At 27.8% G+C, this 22,291-nt stretch overlaps 3 protein-coding genes across 3 annotated transcripts; 1 reads left to right on the top strand and 2 right to left on the bottom strand.

Annotated features, from left to right (window-relative positions):
• The first annotated feature begins 8,519 nt into the window (after positions 1-8,519).
• Positions 8,520-12,630, top strand: LOC131169160 (cullin-4-like). Its single transcript, XM_058140576.1, has 12 exons — positions 8,520-8,549; positions 8,830-8,955; positions 9,128-9,229; positions 9,311-9,364; positions 10,540-10,646; positions 10,748-10,809; positions 10,915-11,045; positions 11,171-11,308; positions 11,431-11,532; positions 11,750-11,830; positions 11,934-12,014; positions 12,351-12,630. The coding sequence occupies exons 1-12, from the start codon at positions 8,520-8,522 to the stop codon at positions 12,462-12,464; spliced, it is 1,128 nt and encodes a 375-aa protein (XP_057996559.1). The 3' UTR covers positions 12,465-12,630.
• Positions 12,631-13,353: 723 nt separating this feature from the next.
• LOC110641791 (uncharacterized) lies at positions 13,354-14,091 on the bottom strand. Its single transcript, XM_058140749.1, has one exon. The coding sequence runs from the start codon at positions 13,966-13,968 to the stop codon at positions 13,681-13,683; it is 288 nt and encodes a 95-aa protein (XP_057996732.1). The 5' UTR covers positions 13,969-14,091; the 3' UTR covers positions 13,354-13,680.
• A 381-nt stretch (positions 14,092-14,472) lies between these two features.
• On the bottom strand, positions 14,473-21,833 carry LOC110641786 (beta-amyrin synthase 1-like). Its single transcript, XM_021793625.2, has 18 exons — positions 21,636-21,833; positions 21,329-21,517; positions 21,104-21,193; positions 20,801-20,998; positions 20,137-20,221; positions 19,390-19,556; positions 19,101-19,289; positions 16,848-16,961; positions 16,593-16,712; positions 16,350-16,472; positions 15,972-16,070; positions 15,813-15,869; positions 15,681-15,727; positions 15,435-15,578; positions 15,162-15,342; positions 14,988-15,068; positions 14,819-14,902; positions 14,473-14,739 (listed from the first exon to the last, which is right to left on the bottom strand). The coding sequence occupies exons 1-18, from the start codon at positions 21,831-21,833 to the stop codon at positions 14,617-14,619; spliced, it is 2,289 nt and encodes a 762-aa protein (XP_021649317.2). The 3' UTR covers positions 14,473-14,616.
• Between the last annotated feature and the right edge of the window lie 458 nt (positions 21,834-22,291).

The raw sequence follows: 22,291 nt of genomic DNA, 5'->3' as shown, positions 1-22,291 counted from the left end.
ATAAATTCACCCTCCTAGTATGTGCCAAGAATGAGTTGAACATAAAAAAAGTGAGAGTTTCAAGGTGCGAATTATTTCCAATTTGGGCAAAAATTTATAGCATTAGCCACTTGATTAAACTTCTAACAAATTGATGGAAATCTGTTAATAAATGCTGCCCATGTATTAAATTTTATAAAAAAAAATATATATATATATATATATATATATAATTAATATAAAATTAAATTTATATTAGATTAAATTTAATAATAATTAATAAAATGAGTATAATAATATTAATCAATAAGCCAAGCCTTTTTTGAAAAGAGTTACACAATAACTTTTAATGAAAATTTAACCTGCTTTGTAATATAAAGAGATATATTATATTATGTCACATAAAAAATAATAAAAAATTATATAAAAATTTAAATTAATACAATGAATATAAATAATGTATAACATATATTAAAAAAAATTAAAAATTATTTAATCATACATTTTAATAACATATACATAATATTTAAATTTTAATTTTAAAAATTATTTTAATTTTACTTTTTTGAAACTTTGAAGAGTACCATACACGTGTATCTTTTTCTTAGCCAATATTTATCGTTTGGAGATTTTTTTTTCTCAACTTTGCAACAGTTGAAGAAAATCATGTGTATTATACAAAATGTGTAAGTTACAATATAGTAAATATTTCATCCTTTAATATGGCTAGTTAATGTTGGAATTAGTTGTAGTTAAATCAAAGATTCATTTTACTTCTAATTTTAATTTCTGGTTTTAATTAAATTTAATTATTTGGTTTTTTAAACAAAAATATTTTAAATTAAATTTGATCTATGATACGAAATCAGATTAGATGGCAAATTGGATGGCAATAAATAAATTTATATACTTATTTGATTTAAGTGAATAGAATGAATCTATACAAAATCAATTGAATATATATTTTGGTCAATTAGATCACTTGAATATGTGACATGTCACATTTATCATATATATTTGAGTTAATAGCAAAAAATTATCGTTTGATTGATTTAATTGAATAAATATTTAAGTCAATTGAATCAATTTGAATATTTAACATGTCATATTGATCATATATTTTAGTCAATTGAGCCGTTAATTGAGTCAATTAAATCAATTGATTACGTTCATATATATATTTGAATCAATCATGAAAATTATAATTTAGTTGATTCAATTGAATGTATATATTTGAGTCAAGTGAATCAATTTGAGTACGTCACATGTCATATTGCTCATATATTTTAGTCAATTGAATTTTTAATTGAGTCAACTGAATCAAATTAATTATGTCAATGTCACACTAATCATATATATTTGAATCAATTGTGAAATTTATAATTTCATTAATTTAATTGAATATATATTTGAGTTAATTGAATTAACTTGAGTATGTGACATGTCACATTGATCATATATTTTAATCAATTAAGCCTTTAATTGAATTAATTGATTTCATGCAATATCATATTGATCATATATATTTGAGTTAATTACAAAAATTATTATTTAATTGATTCAATTGAATATATATTTAAATCAATTGAATCGATTTGAATATATAATTTGTAACATTAATTATATATTTTAGTCAATTGAGTTAATTGTATCAATTAATTTTATGTAATATCATATTGATCTTACATATATGAGTCAATTGTTACAATTATCATTTAATTGATTCAATTGAATATATATTTGAGCTAATTGAATCATTTCGAGTATGTGGCATGTCAAATTGATCATGTATTTTAGTCAACTAAATATTTAATTGAGAAAATTGAATTAATTAATTATATACAATGTCACATTTATCATATGTATATTGGGTCAGTTGTGACAATTATCATTCAAATAATTTAATTGAATATATATTTTAGCTAATTGAATCAATTGAGTATGTGACATGTCACATTGATTATATATTTTAGTTAATTGAGCATCTAATCAAGTTAATCAAATCAATTAATTATTTATAATGTCGTATTGATCATACATGTTTGGATCAATTATGACAATTATCATTTAAATAATTTAATTGAATATATATTTTAGCCAATTAAATTAATTAAGTATGTGAAATGTCATATTAATTATATATTTTAGTGAATTCAGCCTTAATTGAACAATTGAGTAAAAATATATAATTTAAAAATAAGAGATAAGTTTTTTTTTAATTATTTTAATTAAGTCAATTAAATTCATTTAGAATTATAATATTAATTAATAATTTATTAATATATATACATTAATCGAGTCAATTTAATCAATTTAAATTTAGATTGGTCATTTGTTCAAATATAATGAAGTAATATATATAGTATAGTTTTTTAATATTAACTGAAAAATTTAAATAAAAATATATTATTTATTTTTATTTATAAATCTTTTTTAATTTATATAAATATGTTTTTTATAAACTTAATTAAAAAAAGAAAGAAAGAAAACGCTGTGAAAAAGGAGGGAGAGAAAGTAAGAGGAGAGAGACAGAGAGAGAAAATGAAACTTGTAATTTGTATTTAAATTTATAGTTACAATAAATATAGCATACACAATTTAAATTTTAAATTTTAAATTTTTATGTTTTCCAATGAAAATAGTCTAAAGGTATTATAGTAAAATAATTTAACTTTTATACATGAATTAACTTTATTATTCTCGTTGATTTATATTAAATGTGGATCAAATTGATCTCTCAATCATTTTTCATTATAAAATATGAGAGAAATCAATTAGAATTTAGAGATAGTAAGTTTTAGATTTTGATAATGCTTATTTAGTGAGTATCAGCAGCTGAATATAGGTTTATATATTTTCATGAAATTACCATATGTTGAAGACATAACTAATATTATTTATAAAAATGAAACTTTAAATTTTATAATTATATTAGCAGTTGAATGGATTCAAGTGAATTATTTAATGAAAAATATGCACATATATTTATAAATGTAAGAATATGCATCAATTATACACATTTTTATTGTATAAGCTTAAATTATTATGCAGATGATTAAAATATTAAAATACCGGTACTCATTACAATGGCATAAATTATTTTTGTCTAGATTTTTTAATAAATGATATATAAAAAATTCAAAATTCATAAAAAAAATCACATATAATTTACAAAGCCTGTCACACATGAAATATATATATTTTTACTATAATAATATTTTGCTTCAATCAAAATCTGAGTTTATTCAATAGCTAGTTGGTGGTTAGGCATTAAAATGGGTAGATCACTAATAAGGTGTTTATTTATATTAAATGCGGATTAAATTGATCTCTCAATCATTTTCCATTATAAAATATGAGAGAAAGATATTAAGTTTTAGATTTTGATGATGCTTATTTGGTGAGCATCAGTGGCTGAATATAGGTTTATATTTTTCATGAAACTACCATATGTTGAAAACATAACTAATATTATTTATAAAAATGAAACTTTAAATTTTATAATTATATTAGCAGTAGAATGGATTCAAGTGAATGATTTAATGAAAAATATGCACATATATTTATAAATGTAAGAATGTGTGCCAATTATACATATTTTAATTGTATAAGCTTAAAATTATTATGCAAATGAGTAAAATATTAAAATACCGGTACTCATTACAATGTCATAAATTGTTTTCGTCTAGATTTTTTAATTAATGATATATAAAAAATTCAAATTTCATAAAAAAATCACATATAATTTACTAAGCCTGTCACACATGAAATATATATATATTTTTAATATAATAATATTTTGCATCAATCAAAATCTGAGTTTATTCAATGGCTAGTTGGTGGTTAGGCATTAAAATGGGTAGATCAATAGTAAGGTGTTTATTTATATTAAATGCGGATCAAATTGATCTCTCAATAATTTCCCATTATACAATATGAGAGAAATCAATTAGAATTTAGAGATATTAAGTTTTAGATTTTGATAATGCTTATTTGGTGAGCATCAGCGGCTGCATATAGGTTTATATTTTTTCATGAAACTACCATATGTTGAAGACATAACTAATATTATTTATAAAAATGAAACTTTAAATTTTATAATTATACTAGCAGTAGAATGGATTCAAGTGAATGATTTAATGCAAAATATGCACATATATTTATAAATGTAAGAATGTGCGTCAATTATACACATTTTAATTGTATAAGCTTAAAATTATTATGCATATGAGTAAAATATTAAAATACCGGTACTCATTACAATAGCATAAATTATTTTTGTCTAGATTATTTAATTAATGATATATAAAAAATTCAAAATTCATAAAAAAAATCACATATAATTTACTAAGCCTGTCTAGGGGTGTGCAAACGGTCGGTTCGGTTCCAAACCGAACCGAACCGATAAAACCAAAAATCGAAAATAAAAAATTTTAAAAATCGAACCAAACCGATTGATAAGAAAAAATCGAACAGAATCGAACCGATAAATATCGGTTCTGCTCGGTTTTAAACCGATCTAACCAAAATTTATAAAATTTCATATTTTTAACATTAAATCTAAATAATAAAAACATAAAAACAAAAAAAATTAGAAATCAAAACTCAAAAATCATAAGGTTCGGTTCGGTTTTCTTTGATTTCGGTTTGGTTCGATTCAATTCGATTCAATTCGATTCGATTTTTTTTTGATTTCCTATATATATTAATAATTTCGGTTTGGTTCAGTTTTTTTGATTTTTTTTTGTGAAAATAACCGAACCGAACCGATTAACTGAAATTATCAAAATTATAAACCGAACCGAACCGAACCGATTGAATTTTAAAACCAAACCGATTGAACCGAATTCAATCGGTTCGGTTCGGTTTGTCGGTTTAAACTGAAAACTGCTCTCCCCTAAGCTTGTCACACATGAAATATATATTTTTTAATATAATAATATTTTGCATCAATCAAAATCTGAGTTTATTCAATGAGTAGTTGGTGGTTAGGCTTTAAAATGGATAGATCACTAGTAAGGTCTCTATTTATATTAAATGCGGATCAAATTGATCTCAATCATTTTCCATTATTAAATATGAGAGAAATCAATTAGAATTTAGAGATATTAAGTTTTGGATTTTGATAATGCTTATTTGGTGAGTATCAGCGGCTGAATATATGTTTGTATTTTTTCATGAAACTACAATATGTTGAAGACATAACTAATATTATTTATAAAAATGAAACTTTAAATTTTATAATTATATTAGCAGTAGAATGGATTCAAGTGAATGATTTAATGAAAAATATGCACATATATTTATAAATGTAAGAATGTGCGTCAATTATACACATTTTAATTGTATAAGCTTAAAATTATTATGCAGATGAGTAAAATATTAAAATACCGGTACTCATTAAAAGGCAAAAATTATTTTCGTCTAGATTTTTTAATTAATGATATATAAAAAATTCAAAATTCATAAAGTAAATCGCATATAATTTACTAAGCCTATCACACATGAAATATATATTTTTTTAATATAATAATATTTTGCATCAATCAAAATCTGAGTTTATTCAATGGGTAGTTGGTGGTTAGGCATTAAAATGGATAGATCACTAGTAAGATGTCTATTTATATTAAATGCAGATCAAATTGATCTCTCAATCATTTTCTATTATAAAATATGAGAGAAATCAATTAGAATTTAGAGATATTAAGTTTTAGATTTTGATAATGCCTATTTGGTGAGGATCAGCGGCTGAATATAAGTTTATATTTTTTCATGAAACTACAATATGTTGAAGACATAACTAATATTATTTATAAAAATAAAACTTTAAATTTTATAATTATATTAGCAGTAGAATGGATTCAAGTGAATGATTTAATGAAAAATATGCACATATATTTATAAATGTAAGAATGTGCATCAATTATACATATTTTAATTGTATAAGCTTAAAATTATTATGCAAATGAGTAAAATATTAAAATACCGGTACTCATTACAATGGCATAAATTATTTTCGTCTAGATTTTTTAATTAATGATATATAAAAAATTCAAAATTCATAAAAAAAATCACATATAATTTACTAAGCCTGTCACACATGAAATATATATTTTTTAATATAATAATATTTTGCATCAATCAAAATCTGAGTTTATTCAATGGCTAGTTGGTGGCTAGGCATTAAAATGGGTAAATCACTAGTAAGGTGTCTATTTATATTAAATGCGGATCAAATTGATCTCTCAATCATTTTCCATGATAAAATATGAGAGAAATCAATTAGAATTTAGAGATATTAAGTTTTAGATTTTGATAATGCTTATTTGGTGAGCATCAGCGGCTGAATATAGGTTTATATTTTTTCATGAAACTACCATATGTTGAAAACATAACTAATATTATTTATAAAAATGAAACTTTAAATTTTATAATTATATTAGCAGTAGAATGGATTTAAGTGAATAATTTAATGAAAAATATGCACATATATTTATAAATGTAAGAATGTGCGTCAATTATACACATTTTAATTGTATAAGCTTAAAATTATTATGCAGATGAGTAAAATATTAAAATACCGGTACTCATTACAAAGGCATAAATTATTTTCTTTTAGATTTTTTAATTAATGATATATAAAAAATTCAAAATTCATAAAAAAAATCGCATATAATTTACTAAGCCTGTCACACATGAAATATATATATTTTTATTATAATAATATTTTGCATCAATCAAAATCTGAGTTTATTCAATGGGTAGTTGGTGGTTCGGCATTGAAATAGGTCGATCACTAGTAAGGTGTCTATTTATATTAAATGCGGATCAAATTGATCTCTCAATAATTTTTCATTATAAATATGAGAGAAATCAATTAGAATTTAGAGATATTAAGTTTTAGATTTTGATAATGCTTATTTGGTGAGCATCAGCGGCTGAATATAGGTCTATATTTTTTTATGAAACTACCATATGTTGAAGACATAACTAATATTATTTATAAAAATGAAACTTTAAATTTTATAATTATATTAGCAGTAGAATGGATTCAAGTGAATGATTTAATGAAAAATATGCACATATATTTATAAATGTAAGAATGTGCGTCAATTATACACATTTTAATTGTATAAGCTTAAAATTATTATGCATATGAGTAAAATTTTAAAATACTGGTACTCATTACAATGGCATAAATTATTTTTGTCTAGATTTTTTAATTAATGATATATAAAAAATTCAAAATTCATAAAAAAAATCACATATAATTTACTAAGCTGTCACACACATGAAATATTTTTTTAATATAATAATATTTTGCATCAATCAAAATCTAAGTTTATTCAATGGGTAGTTGGTGGTTAGGCATTAAAATGGGTAGATCACCAGTAAGGTATCTATTTATATTTAATGCGGATCAAATTGATCTCTCAATCATTTTCCATTATAAAATATGAGAGAAATCAATTAGAATTTAGAGATATTAAGTTTTAGATTTTGATAATGCTTATTTGGTGAGCATCAGCGGCTGAATATTGGTTTATATTTTTTCATGAAACTACCATATGTTGAAGACATAACTAATATTATTTATAAAAATAAAACTATAAATTTTAAAATTATATTAGAAGTAGAATGGATTTAAGTGAATGATTTAATGAAAAATATGCACATATATTTATAAATGTAAGAATGTGCGTCAATTATACACATTTTAATTGTATAAGCTTAAAATTATTATGCATATGAGTAAAATATTAAAATACTGGTACTCATTACAATGGCATAAATTATTTTTGTCTAGATTTTTTAATTAATGATATATAAAAAATTCAAAATTCATAAAAAAAATCACATATAATTTACTAAGCCTGTCACACATGAAATATATTTTTTTTAATATAATAATATTTTGCATCAATCAAAATCTGAGTTTATTCAATGGGTAGTTGGTGGTTAGACATTAAAATGGGTAGATCACTAGTAAGGTATCTATTTATATTTAATGCGGATTAAATTGATCTCTGAATCATTTTCCATTATAAATATGAGAGAAATCAATTAGAATTTAGAGATATTAAGTTTTAGATTTTGATAATGCTTATTTGGTGAGCATCAGTGACTGAATATTGGTTTATATTTTTTCATGAAACTACCATATGTTGAAGACATAACTAATATTATTTATAAAAATGAAACTTTAAATTTTATTATTATATTAGCAGTAGAATGAATTCAAATGAATGATTTAATGAAAAATATGTATATATATTTATAAATGTAAGTCAATTATACACATTTTAATTATATAAACTTAAAATTATTATGCAAATGAGTAAAATATTAAACTATCAGTGCTCATTACAAAGGTATAGATTATTTTCATCTAAATTTTTAATTAATGATGTATAAAAATTTAAAATTCATAAAGAAAATCGCATATAATTAACTAAGCCTATTACACATAAAATATATATTTTTTTAATATAATAATATTTTACATCAATCAAAATCTGAATTTATTCAGTCGCATTGAAATGGATCGTCGGTGGTTAAGCATTAAAATGGTTAAATTACTACGGCGTCTATGTGCAAAATTTCATTCTTGAAAATTAAAATAATTTTTGTTCCATATATTATATTTTTAAATTGATTAACAATAAAAGAAAATTCAAACCATCAATCAAGTCTTTCGGGAAGTCAGATTCTAGGTTAGCTGAAACTGGTAGTCGAATAATTGATGTCAACCTCAAGAATGATTCTAGGTTAGCTGGTTGAAACTGCTAATTCTGTGTTATTATTTTCAAGTTTTCTGGCTAAGAATTTATTTTGTTCTCCCTTTAATAGAACCGGCCGGCTGAGCTGATTGCAAAGTTTCTGGATGAGAAGCTTCGTGCTGGAAATAAGGGAACCTCTGAAGAGGAGTTGGAGGGTACGCTTGATAAAGTTTTGGTTTTGTTCAGGTTTATTCAGGTAATTTGATCTGTTTGACCAGAAATTAACATATTTACTCTAGCACTTATTTAAAATCATCTACCCTTTTTTTTTTATTTAAATCATCTCTGGTTGTGTTCTAGAAAATGTCTTGCTGAGGCTCATGCATGACTTTTTTTTTTCCCTTTTCTGTTCTTTTCTGTTTATGAAGGGCAAGGATGTGTTTGAAGCATTTTATAAGAAAGATCTTGCTAAAAGACTACTATTGGGAAAAAGTGCTTCTATCGATGCAGAAAAATCTATGATATCAAAGGTTAAGGACTGATATTTTCACATATGTTCTTAATCCTTATCTTCTATTGATCATATTAACAGGTTTGAATTGCTACTGCAGCTGAAGACCGAGTGCGGCAGCCAGTTTACAAACAAACTTGAAGGAATGTTTAAGGTGTGTATGTTAATATAAATTTTTTTTCTAGGATTAATAATTGTTCCATGTTGCCATTATGACCTATAATGCCAAGCTGTTAATTTATTGCTACAAAAATATAAATTTCATATAGCTATTAGTGCCTCCCAGGAGGGTGAGGTTTGATGCAATGGTAATGCTGCTCCAGTGTGTCTTGGGGGTCACAATTACAAAGCAAGGAAATACTCAGATTAGTGCAAGGGGAAGGCTGCTTACGTCCATAGTCCACAGAGTGAGAAGCCTCATCCAATGGGACACCCTTTTTTGGTCATTAGCCCTAAGAAATTTTCATTCTGAAGTCCCCAGTAGAGGTGTAGCATGCATCTGAAATACTCAGATTAAAGTTGGGATGATTTTAATTTCTCTCCCTCTTTTTTTTTTTTATCCTGGTGTGGGCAACATTTCCCCTAGGTTGCAAAAATGTAGTCCTCTTGTTCCAAATTAAATGCGTTTTATAGGTAACATGTCCCCTTGTGTACTGGCTATTGTCAATCAGCACAATTTTCCCTGCCATGGTGCTCATGAGAGAGAGAGAGAATTTTAATCTTTACAAATGAAAACAGGTTAATAGGTGTGTTGCTGTGTTGAAGCATGTGTTGGGAAATGTTTGCAGTGCAATGCATATCTATGATTGACTGAATGTGCATTTGCATGGTTTTGGTAGGAATCATTCTGGTTTGACTAAATGCAAATGAGGGACTGCTTAGCTACTAATAAGTATGCTAAGCCTACTTTTTATACTGTAATATGGTATCATACTAGTACTGTCATGTACTCGGTGTGTTGTACCATATTGTTGATGGGTACTAAATTTGAGCGGGAGAGGTCAAAAATAAATGCTTGGCAGCAATTTTGGGTGGACTAATGTATATTAGCTTGTACTTTTATAACAAGTACACTGTTATAATAGGAAAGAAGCACATCATGGTAAGTTGCTTTTTGAATAAGTCTCAATTTTTCAAGTATGGAGGAATAAAAGTGTCTAGGCAATTGGAATTGAGGTTATCCATATTGTTACAAACCTCCATTAAATCTCTCTCTCTCTCTCTCTCTCTCTCTCTCTCTCTCTCTATAACACATGTCAAGTTGCCAACCATATGGTAAAATCATATGGGTATGTGATAAAGTGCATCCTTTGGTAAATTCTTTTGCAGGATATTGAACTTTCAAAGGAGATAAATGAATCCTTCAAACAATCATCCCTGGCAAGGACAAAACTTCCATCAGGGATTGAGATGAGTGTCCATGTTTTAACAACAGGGTAGGTTTAGAAGCCGATTTTAGATTCCAAGTATGCATTGTATTGTTAGCCAATACATGGTGCCTCAATTTTTGATTCTTGGTTTGTTGAGTTGGTTGCAGGTACTGGCCTACATATCCGCCCATGGATGTTAGGCTTCCTCACGAGCTAAATGTCTATCAGGTTGTGCACAAGTTACCCAGTAGCTGTTTTTTTTTTACAAGTCAAATAGTCTTTATGAGCATTCAATAAATGATCATCTGATGCCTAATTCCCTATATGCTACACGATATTTTCAAAGAATTCTACTTAAGTAAATATAGTGGCAGGCGCTTAATGTGGCAAAATTCATTTGGTCACTGTGTGTTGAAAGCTGAATTTCCGAAAGGTAAAAAGGAGCTGGCAGTTTCTCTATTTCAGGCTGGTTTCATAGTCTTCTACCCTTTACTTTTTCATGGTCTTTTCTCTTTGCTCCTGTGATTTCTCCATGACCTGCACAAGTGGACGCATTCTAATAGTTCAGGGCTTTATGTGTTGTGTGCCAGACTGTCGTTTTGATGTTGTTTAATGATGCCCAAAAGCTTAGCTTTCAAGATATTAAGGATGCCACTAGCATAGAGGACATAGAACTGAGACGGACTTTGCAGTCTCTTGCATGTGGAAAAGTTCGTGTCCTGCAAAAGGTTGGTGGCGGTCATCTGTGTTGCAATAATTTGTACATTTTGTTTTCTTATTTCTTGTTTTGACGAGGTTGGTAGATGTTAGTTTTCCTGGCCCTTTTTATCATTAAATTTATATTTGACAGCTGCCTAAAGGGAGGGATGTGGAGGATGATGATTCGTTTGTTTTCAACGAGGGATTTACTGCTCCTCTGTATCGTATAAAGCTACATATGTTTGTTATGTTGGTATATGCAGTGGCTATTTATCTGATTGTGTTAAGCTTTTGCATAAATATTGTTAATGCCAAAAGTGACCATGGTCAAATGCTTTACTCACTTTAAAAGCTTCAGTATCTTCATCACTCTAAATTAATTACTTAGAAAGGTTGTGGTTAACCTGCATGCATTTTTTTTTGTCAATCATATTTTAGAGCTTGAAGCTAACTGTCATTTGGGGATGCAGGTCAATGCAATCCAGACGAAGGAAACTGTAGAGGAGAACACAAGCACCACTGAGAGAGTATTTCAAGACCGACAATACCAGGTTCACCTTCTCAACATAATTGTCTGTGCGCTGTAAAAAGTTCTCTAAAAATGCTGAGAACTAGCCAGGTGAACTATATGTGATATTGCTACGCATGCTGCAGGTTGATGCTGCTATTGTTCGGATAATGAAGACAAGGAAAGTACTAAGTCACACACTTCTGATTACTGAACTCTTCCAACAGGTAAGTATATTCCATTTTATTTGCCTTGAGCATGTAAACTGAATCAACGTAATATGGAAGCCACACACATTCCGAGTCAAAATCTCAAATTATAAAATTTGATTCATATACTCGTTCAGATCCTGGATTTCAAATTTCCCATCCAAAATGCATTTTAATTGTATTCTGAGTTCTGACCTGTTTCTTCATTGGGGATTGAAAAGTGTTAACATTGCAATTAAACCAGCCATCAGTGACCTGAGTAAACTGACCGGAGGATGTCAACTAACCCATTTTTTAAGCTGTATCAAAATGAACTATGATTTTGATGAAAATTTTGTTTCTTATGTTTAACAGCTTAAGTTTCCTATCAAGCCAGCGGATTTGAAGAAAAGGATAGAGAGCCTCATCGACAGGGAGTACCTGTTGCGAGACAAGAGCAACCCTCAAATATACAATTACCTAGCATAATTCATTTTGCGGCACTAAAAAATCTTCTTGTAAATGACACGGGAGATGTCTGACCTCTTTAAGAGGCTACTCAATCCCTGTCCGATGAACGTACAGTTAACTTGTAGTGGTTTAATTTTGTTGCAGTCAACAATATAATCGTAAAGCATATTAAGCTTCTCGTTTATTCTTCGCTTCCTGTTATAAGACTTTTTGAGTTGCTTCAAATAACTGACGCTTAAATGGGAGAAAGGGGAAAATGATTTGAAAGAAAAAAGATTTCCGTACAATTCGGAGAGAAGTGAGAAGCGATAGGCTTTTGACATGTTTGGGAATGAGGGGAAATGGAGCTTCACAGAACTGAAGGTGGATTCTTACTCCCCATAAACTGAATGGTCAATGTTGAAATAACGTCACAGGTTTTTCCATTGTATGAAAACCTTGTGCAGTACTCTCCATTGCTTTCTTGATGTCTTCATCACTGCAGATAATATTAGGATTGAATGACCCTTGCTAGTCACTCGTGATTGTTTTGTTGCTGATCATTGGTGAAATTACAATTGGGAGTCGGTATATGTTTTTGGTCCATTTTGAAGGACTTGATTTTTCCATTAAATTTTTGTTTTGGAAGTGAGGAAAATGAATAAAGCCAAGTAAAGGGACTGAAATATTAAAAAAGGTTAATATGAAGCAAAGTATATTCCAATTACATTTCAATGTGTTACAACGGTAATAATCATGTCTAGCATATAATTATATCAATTGTAGTCCAAGTGAAATGTCGGCCAGGTTTAGTCTAGCGTGCAAGACATCCCTCGCTCTGGCCAATGTCTAGAGTTTGAGCCCAACAAAATGCCAGCTTAAGATTTTGAAATGCAGAAACGCAATAAAAAAAAATATTCAAGTGAAATTAAGGATGAAATTAGCAATTTCTTATCTTTGAGATTATGATATGGAAAAGAATCCATTTTAAAGAAGCCAGAGTACTGGAAGGACTTCAAAGTTCTACAAGATTTGGAAACAATTTCTCAGTTACAAGCATACACAATCTCATGATCCAATTCTATCTAAAACATAATCATCCCACACCTATCAAACACCCAGAAAGAGATTTTTTTTTTTTTTTTTAATCTTCATCCACATTTTCATTTCATTTCTTAGCAAGAGGAGGAAAAAAAGGGTTAAAAATAGTGAAAATTAAGAAAAAAACCAATATCCTTTCAGGCAGAAATGAAGATCAGATGACCTTTATTGGAATTGAAGCAGCAGAGGGTTCGACATCAGCAGCCTTGGGATTTGGGTTGGGATTGGGATGGTGTTCTTGGAGATCTGGATCAGGGTTAGGGTTGAGAGGGGCGCGGACGTCAGAAGAAACGGTATCGTCGTCGGGGTCGTAATCGGGATTAAGAGATCGATCAATAGCTTGACGGCCTTTTTCCAGACAAGGTTTGCAGGCGATCTCTATAGCTATCCATCCAAGTACGAGTCCTGCCACTGCTATCAATGCACTCGTTATCGCTGCCATTTTCCAATTCTTCTCTCAATAAAATCGTTTGCTTCGAGAGCAATTCCTTGATCTTTCTCGCCGGAAATGGGCACTTGCGTTTCGTTGATACTTTCCCTTGTCCGTAGTACTAGCTTTAGCTTAGACACCCATGATAGAGCACATGAAACTGGGCCTGGCCAGAAGCCTGGCTCTGGCCCAGACTCAGGCCCACGCCACTTTCTCTTTATAACTTTATTCATTTGGAGTCTAATTTGAAAAATATTTATTAAAAACTTTTAAATTTTGAATTTAATTTAAATTTAACGTATTTTAACAATAATAACAACTAAAAAAATTATAATTATTTTTAAAATAGTTTCAATCTCAATCCTGAATGGGCCCTTTTATTAATATTTGACTAACATAATTGATATCCTTTATGAAGATAAATATTATTTTATTTTGTAATTTTTCTAATAATATTACGAAGATATTAGATTTAGAAGTGAAATAATTGACTTCAGCACATGAAATTCATAAATGGAACTTGCAATTATTTTATAATATATCAATATATCTTATTCTACAAATATCTTTTGAACAATAAGGAAATATTGATAAATTTTACATTAGGTTTGGTTTTGCTTGAATTTATTATAAGACGAGCATTTTGAAGAGAAAAGGGCACTACGGCTTTTGGTGAGAGCAGAGCACATGTTTCCTGTATAAGCCCAAAGCCCATAGTGGAAATATATTCCTATACGAAGCGTAATGTAACATGCAAGTCTTCAAGGACGCCCCTGTGATTTCCTGCAAATTAATAAACTGATGAGCATGGAATCATCTCTAATGGTGCAAGGAACAAGAACTAGTGGCCAAATGAATTTACCTGCTGGGGAAATTCACCGGTTTCAAGCTGCGAGTTGATAAGTAGTTTTGCTGCTTCATGTAAAGGCGTGGGATCCCTTTCAGCCTGATTAATGAATAAATAAATAAATAAATTATAAATTTAATTAGGCCAAATGATGTACAGAAACAGTAATTAATCTAAAATCAACCTGCCCCGCATGAATCAGACCCATCATAGCCCATGCAGTTTGTACCAGATTTGATCGATTTCCTTCAAGTTGTATGTATTCCTGAATCATCAAACATGTGAAAAATTGTGAGATTATATATATATTTAAGGCTACAGAAAAATTCATGTTATGTGAGATGAGTAAATTGCTTACTAAATTTCTGCACGAAAGGTAGCTTTCTCCCCAGCCTCCTGATTTCTTTACTCGTTTTGAAAGCAGAAGATCACAAGCTTTACGTACTATTTCGCTGTTGCGGCAAGTCTTCCCAGCAGCAGCCAAACCTCTTAATGCAAAAAATGCAGCATATGTGTGGCAAATCCCCCAATTCCCATACCTGCCAATTAATACAATTTTAATACACATCACAAAATTTACAAAATGCAAGAGTATATATATACATAATATAAGGGTATGAAGTATATATACCATGATCCATCGCTCTTCTGTGCATTTTCAATGTAATCTGTTGCTTTAGCCACAGCAATTTCTACTTCTTTCGTCCGGTATCTGGGATATAATCTTTTAAACAATACAAGAGCCTGGAGGATAGATCCAGTGCACTCAACACATCTGGAATTAGAAAATTGTTAATTTTGCACATTTTTTCCCTTGCGAAATTTTATTTTCCACATATATATGATGGGAAAAAGGCAGATATATATAGCTACATACTCAATTTCAACCACTACGCCACTAAAAGCTTCAGTAGGATTCAACAGCTGGGAAAGGGAGACACAAGAAGTTTAATTATAATAAGGATAATGGAAATGTAGATATTGGGTTTTGTATGATATATATATACACCTCCAACCATGGATGAGGACTTGCTGGCTCCCAAATTGAAAAACCACCATTTTTGCTCTATAAATCGCAAGACAATAATGTATTGGAAATTAGTAGGAATATATGAGAAATATACGCCTTGATGGAGACATGAGATGCATATCCACAGCATATTATTACCAGTAAAGTGAGGAGGAAATCCACAGCATCATATAATCGTTTTGCTTCAACGCTGTTACCAACCATCTCTGATGGCATTTCTGACATCAAAAGTAAAACCTGCAAACCAATCAGTTTTGATTCAGTGTGTTTCTTAGAGATATACAACTATTCTCGAGACTCTTAACTTCAAGCTTAAAACTTAAACTTTTAAGTTAAGAGTGATTTCTGAATGGTATAATAAAAGTATTTTTAGGGCTACGTCGTCTGGAAATCAAAGTGCAGATCAATGAAAAAAAAAGGCCTGCAATATAAAGTCTCCTAAGACCTCATATGATACATCCCAAGCTTTCATTGTATTGGGCTGCCTACTTGAGGCAAAACTTGCCTCAATATTACCTTTAGTGCTTCAGCTGTGCAGTCAGAGACTTGCCAACCCTGATCTCCATCAGCGAGAGGCCATGCTCCTTTACTAATATACCAGTACATATCTTTGTAATCTCCAGATCGATTTTCCAGTATCTAAAATCAAAATCAACAATAAATTATAGAGGTTTGTTAACAATTCTTTAAGCTTGAGCAGCAATAGTCTTTTGCATAAGTATATATATATATATTATTTTTATTATTATGGGAAGAAACCTGAGTTTGTTTGATGAACTCATGCGCCTTTCTGAGGGTAGAACCATATTCATCAGTAAAATCACTTTCCATAACTGCTTGAGTTGCAAATACAGCATCCCACAGCTGGCATCCCAAATTCTTTGTTCATCAGAGCAACAAGGTTAGTAAACATTATATTTAGTCTTGGCGCTGAGATATAATCACCTAATTAATTAATTAGCTTGGCAAATTGACTAATGATAATAGTGTTAATTAAGTTGATACTCATCAAACCTGCATCTTCATTCCATCTTCAGCAACCCATAAGTAATCAGGAACTCTAGGAAGGTGAAGCTTGAATGCTTCTTGAGTTGGATCTTCTGCCCAGTAAGCAAACATATGCAAAGCCTGATCGATAAAAAAATGTTATACACTCGCCCCCTCAATCTAATCATCAACATTAAAGCATGATAGGGTCACGTGGTCAGGTTTTTTTTTTTTTTTTTAATTTTTTTTAACTAAAGACTAAAGTTATTCTATTTGTGACCTTGAGCCATGTAAGCAGCCTTATCAATCATCTCTAAAGCTTATGAGTGTGAGGTGTTTTGAGCACTAAGTAGAGAGTGAGACTTTATAGTCTTGATATAAATACCATTGAAATAAAGCTTGTAACCTTATTACACCAAAATTATTATATTGAGACTAAAAATTTTGACTAAAAAAATTATTTATTTATCTCTATATATTTTTAGAGACAAATAATTATTTATCTCATTTATTGTTGTCCCTAAATATAATTAGAGACAGTTATGGAGACAAATATATATTTGATATTAATTTAATCTTCAGAGACAAATATATTTATCTATATTAATAACTTATAGAGACAAAAAAAATTGTCTCCCTTTTCATTTTAATAAATTATATTATTTTCCCCTAAATTTGTTTTTAAAGACAAATAAAATTGACTTTAATTGTTATACTAAGATTTCTAAATTTACTTTTAGAATCAAATAAATTTGTCTCTAATACTATTTTCTAAAAATAAATTATCTTGTCATTATATATTAATTTCTTCATATCATTAATTATTAATATAAATGCATTTATTTATCTTTAATAATATAATATTTATTTACTATTATAACTTAAATGAAATTTATTTAAATTACTAAAAATAATAAATATTATTTAAAAATAAATAAATATAATTTTTAAAAAATAAAATATAACTAGAGGGCCTCATATTTAGACTCCACTTTTTACTTGAAATATACAAGGGAGAGGATTGCCTTTTATAGGAAAATTATCACCTCTCAAATTTTTGAAAAAACAATGTGAGACATTGCTTTTTTTCTTTTTTTACAAATTATTATTTTTTTAATTTATAATTTAGAATTTAAATTTTCAATTGATCATATAAATATTTTACTATAACAAAGAATTAATATCATATTATATTATATAATCAAATTTTATTATATTTATTATAGTATTTATATATTTTTAAGTATAAATTTAATTAAAAATAATAATTAAAAAAAATATTAATATATGTATAATTAATAAATTCAAATCATCAAAATATTTGTAGTTTATTGGTAAAAGTGTTTTTATCAAATTTTTGAGTTTTTTTTTTAAGAAATTAATAACACTTGTTAGCTCAATAACTATATAATAACAATATGTTGATTAAAAGCTTTAATTATATAGATTAAAAGAAAAATATAATTTCTTTATTTTAATATATACGAATATAAAACAATATAAATATATATACATATGTATTTACATGTTTAATTTTTTAAAAATCACTTTTTTATTCAACCATATATAATTTATACATATACATATATATATATATATATATATATATTAGTTATCAAAATTTTTTTAATATGAAAAGGGAATTTTCAGTGACAAATTAAAAACAAAAACCTTAAAACTTCTTATATAAATAAAGTTGATCTTAATGAATTAGAAATAAATAATATAATATTTAGAAACTAATAAGTTTTACATCAAAAAATTAATTATTAGAAATAAATAACATTTAGAGAATAATAAGTTTTGCTTGAAAAAAATATTCATTAGAAATAAATAATTATACATTTAGAGACTAATAAACTTTTATCTCAAAAAATTAATTATTAAAAATAAATAATATAATATTTAGAAATTAATAAATTTTTGTCTAAAAAAATAAGTCATTAGAATAAATAATATAATATTTAGAGACTCACAAGTTTTGCCTCAAAAATTAATTATTAGAAATAAATAATTATATATTTAGAGATTAATAAATTTTTATCTGGAAAAGTTAATTAGTAGAAATAAATAATATAATATTTAGAGATTAATAATTTTTTTGTTTTAAAAAATGAACTAATAGAAATAAATAATATAATATTTAAATACTAATAAAATTTTACCTCAAATAATAATGATTAATACTAAATATCTTATTTGTTTCAATGTATTTATATCTAAAAGACAATATTTTAGGAGTGCCATTAACCAGAGTCCCTGTAGAAGACGATGATATACCTTTTCCAAGCATGCATGAGTCAAATATCTGGTATTTTCATCTTCACAGCGAATGTGCCTCATTGCTTTTTCCAGAGCTTTCTCTCTTAGCTTGGAAAATGGCCAACGTTTAACAAGTGCCTCGCCAATGTAATAAAGACCGTCCCATATCACATTTTGTACCAGAGAACGAGGAATGTAGAGATCTTCCTGCATCATTTTCATAAATTCATATAAGCTTATAATTTTTAACAAAATAAAAATTATTATCAGAGTTTCAACTCAAAATCTGATATAGTTAGAGAGAGACCTGTAAACATAAATGCCGAGCTTTATTCCAATCTATTTGATCGTAGGGCTGGATGTAAATTTCGCTCCTTATGGCTACAACGAGATTGGTGATTGGCCCCACAAATCTCTTCCCGTACAAGTACGCAATAGGAGTGTAAATCGTGCGCAAGTAACACCACAATTTCGCTGAATTTGCATAAGCGATTGTTGCAAATTAAACAATGTAATTTTTTATTTTGTGAAAAATAATTTATATATATAATTTAAAAAAAATATTGTTTTCAAAATATTTTTAAAGAAAATATTTTGTTGTTTGTTTAAATGTTAAATTAATAATATTTAATTATATCATTATGTATATTTTCAAAATTTAAAAATTTAAAAATTTTCTTTTTTTAAAAAATAAATTATTATTTTTTTTTTAAAAATGACTTAATTTTTCATTTAGTTAGGAATATATTTTTAATTCACTTATTTTTCTGAGTACTTCAAATGTTAAAAAATGTGAAAAATATTTTTTAATAAAGTATTTTTTGTGAAATAAATAGAACTTTAATTTATTTTAAAAATATGATAAATAAAATTTTAAAATAATATTAAAAGATTGTAATTTTTTACTTAATTAGATTTAAATTGTTAAAATATAAAAAATTAATTTTTATATTTTAAAAAATAAAAATTTATGATGACTTTTTAAAAATAAATTAATTGTATTGAAATTATGTCTCTATAAATTCTATAAAGTTATTGAAAATCGTTTGGTTACCTGAACTAAAAGGAAGAAACGACGGGACAAGCAGCAATTCTGGAGGCACAGGGTTGCAGCCTGCCCATTCGTACACTCCCAGCACCTTCAAGATTTTTCTCAAAGTCACAACTCATACCTCTTTTCTTTGATATAGAGAAAAAAATGAAATTGTATCATGTGCAATTCTATTTCTTTACTTTTTTTTTTTTAATCCCATATTTCTCTACTTTCTAATTCCCCAATTGATAGATAATTGTTGTCAGTAATAAATAAATATGTGCTTGTGATTTTCTTTCCATGATTTTAGTAGATCCCCTGTATATTCAATATTAAAAAATAAAAGAGAAAAGTGTTTAATATATAGATATTGTCTATATTTTTTTATGTAAATATATAATCAACAAAAATAAATTTAACCAGATACTTCATGTCGATAGATGCTTCATTATTTTAGTTTGATATATTTTAGATATATAAAATCTTAAGTGTGATCTACCATGCATGATTTTATTTGTAATGAAATACCTCGATTACTATCATATTTATATTCAGGGAAATAATAATTTAACATGTTAACTATTTATCCAGGAATTTGCTCTGCAGAACAGTGTAAATCTTGATGATAATAAAATTTTTCTGTATTTACTAAAAAAGAAATTTTTTAATAGTTTTGTTTGTTCACCGATAAGTATATCTTTCCCCAGATTTGTATACTTATGGCACCCCCGTGGTCAAGTATCCATTTTCGGCCCTTTGCTACTGCCCCATCTTTGCCACCCTCGGGTTCTTCGCCAAGCAAACGCAGTGCAACGTAGTTTAGTGCTGTGCATAACATTGTGCTATGGCTCTCTATGTGGAATCCCCATCCACCATCTTCATTCTGCGAACTCATGATTATTTAATAAACCATGTGCATTAACTATTAGACATTAAATTAAAGGTAAAGAAATATTTTTTTTATATGCATAATTAAGTACTTATATACCTGATGATTATAAATGTAGCGAAGCATTTCTTTTTTATGTTCAAACGACAGCATTGTGTCCAGTGTTCGGGTGACGTACAGGCATATAATCTGCATATATATATTTTTGTTACATCTTTAATAAGTTGTTTAGAATATGGATACTTCCATGAAAATTGAAAGAAGAAGAAGTAATACATCGGTGAAACCAAGTCTGAAACTGTAATCAAGTCTTTCTCTACGTACCAAAGGAGGTGTTAGAAACAATTGTGCTGAAAATTCAGAAGGCCAGTGGCCGTCACTTGCTTGGATCGCTGAGGTGAATCGAAAAGCTTTCCTCAAAGCAGTTTCAGTTTTTTCAACAGTTACATCTTCTTTGTCTCCCAATCTGACTGCTGGTATACTGAGAAGATCAATTCCACTTTCTTTGATAAGCTGTTTTCAAGTTCAAATCCAGAAGAAGACAAAAAGTTCGTTAGACTTGTTATGTAATGTTCAAGATAAAGACGCACTGACAAATAATTAATTAATTAATTTCATCTATCATTATCACCTGCAAATTCTTGAAAACATCACTGCTTGCTTTAACTTGAAATCGGTTTTGTGAGAAATTCTCTCTTGCTTTTTGGAGTTGTTCAAGTTCCTCAGGCGTACCATAATCACGGTCGAATTTCCATACTTGTCTGCCAACAAAATTGTTGGTGCTAAACAGCAAAGAATCATCGCCCTTGGCTACCTCAAGCTTCCACATTTTCTTTATACCTGGGAATTTCAAAAATTGCACCTGCAAAAACTATTTTAATAACCGGCCTTAGCTTTTCTTCGAGAAAGGCTCTTTATTTCGTGGTGTATGCATAATTAATAAAGATAAACTCACCCTCCTAGTATATGCCAAGAATGAGTTGAACATAAAAAAAGTGAGAGTTTCAAGGTGCGAATTATTTCCAATTTGGGCAAAAATTTATAGCATTAGCCACTCGATTAAACTTCTAACAAATTGATGGAAATCTGTTAATAAATGCTGCCCATGTATTAAATTTTATAAAAAAATATATATATAATTAATATAAAATTAAATTTATATTAGATTAAATTTAATAATAATTAATAAAATGAGCATAATAATATTAATCAATAAGCCAAGCTCTTTTTGAAAAGAGTTGCACAATAACTTTTAATGAAAATTTAACCTGCTTTGTAATATAAAGA

The sequence above is a fragment of the Hevea brasiliensis genome, chromosome 18 (assembly GCF_030052815.1).
Source record: "Hevea brasiliensis isolate MT/VB/25A 57/8 chromosome 18, ASM3005281v1, whole genome shotgun sequence".
NCBI lineage: Eukaryota > Viridiplantae > Streptophyta > Magnoliopsida > Malpighiales > Euphorbiaceae > Hevea > Hevea brasiliensis.
Note: the sequence above shows the minus strand (reverse complement) of the source record. Positions and strands in the feature narration are given on the sequence as shown.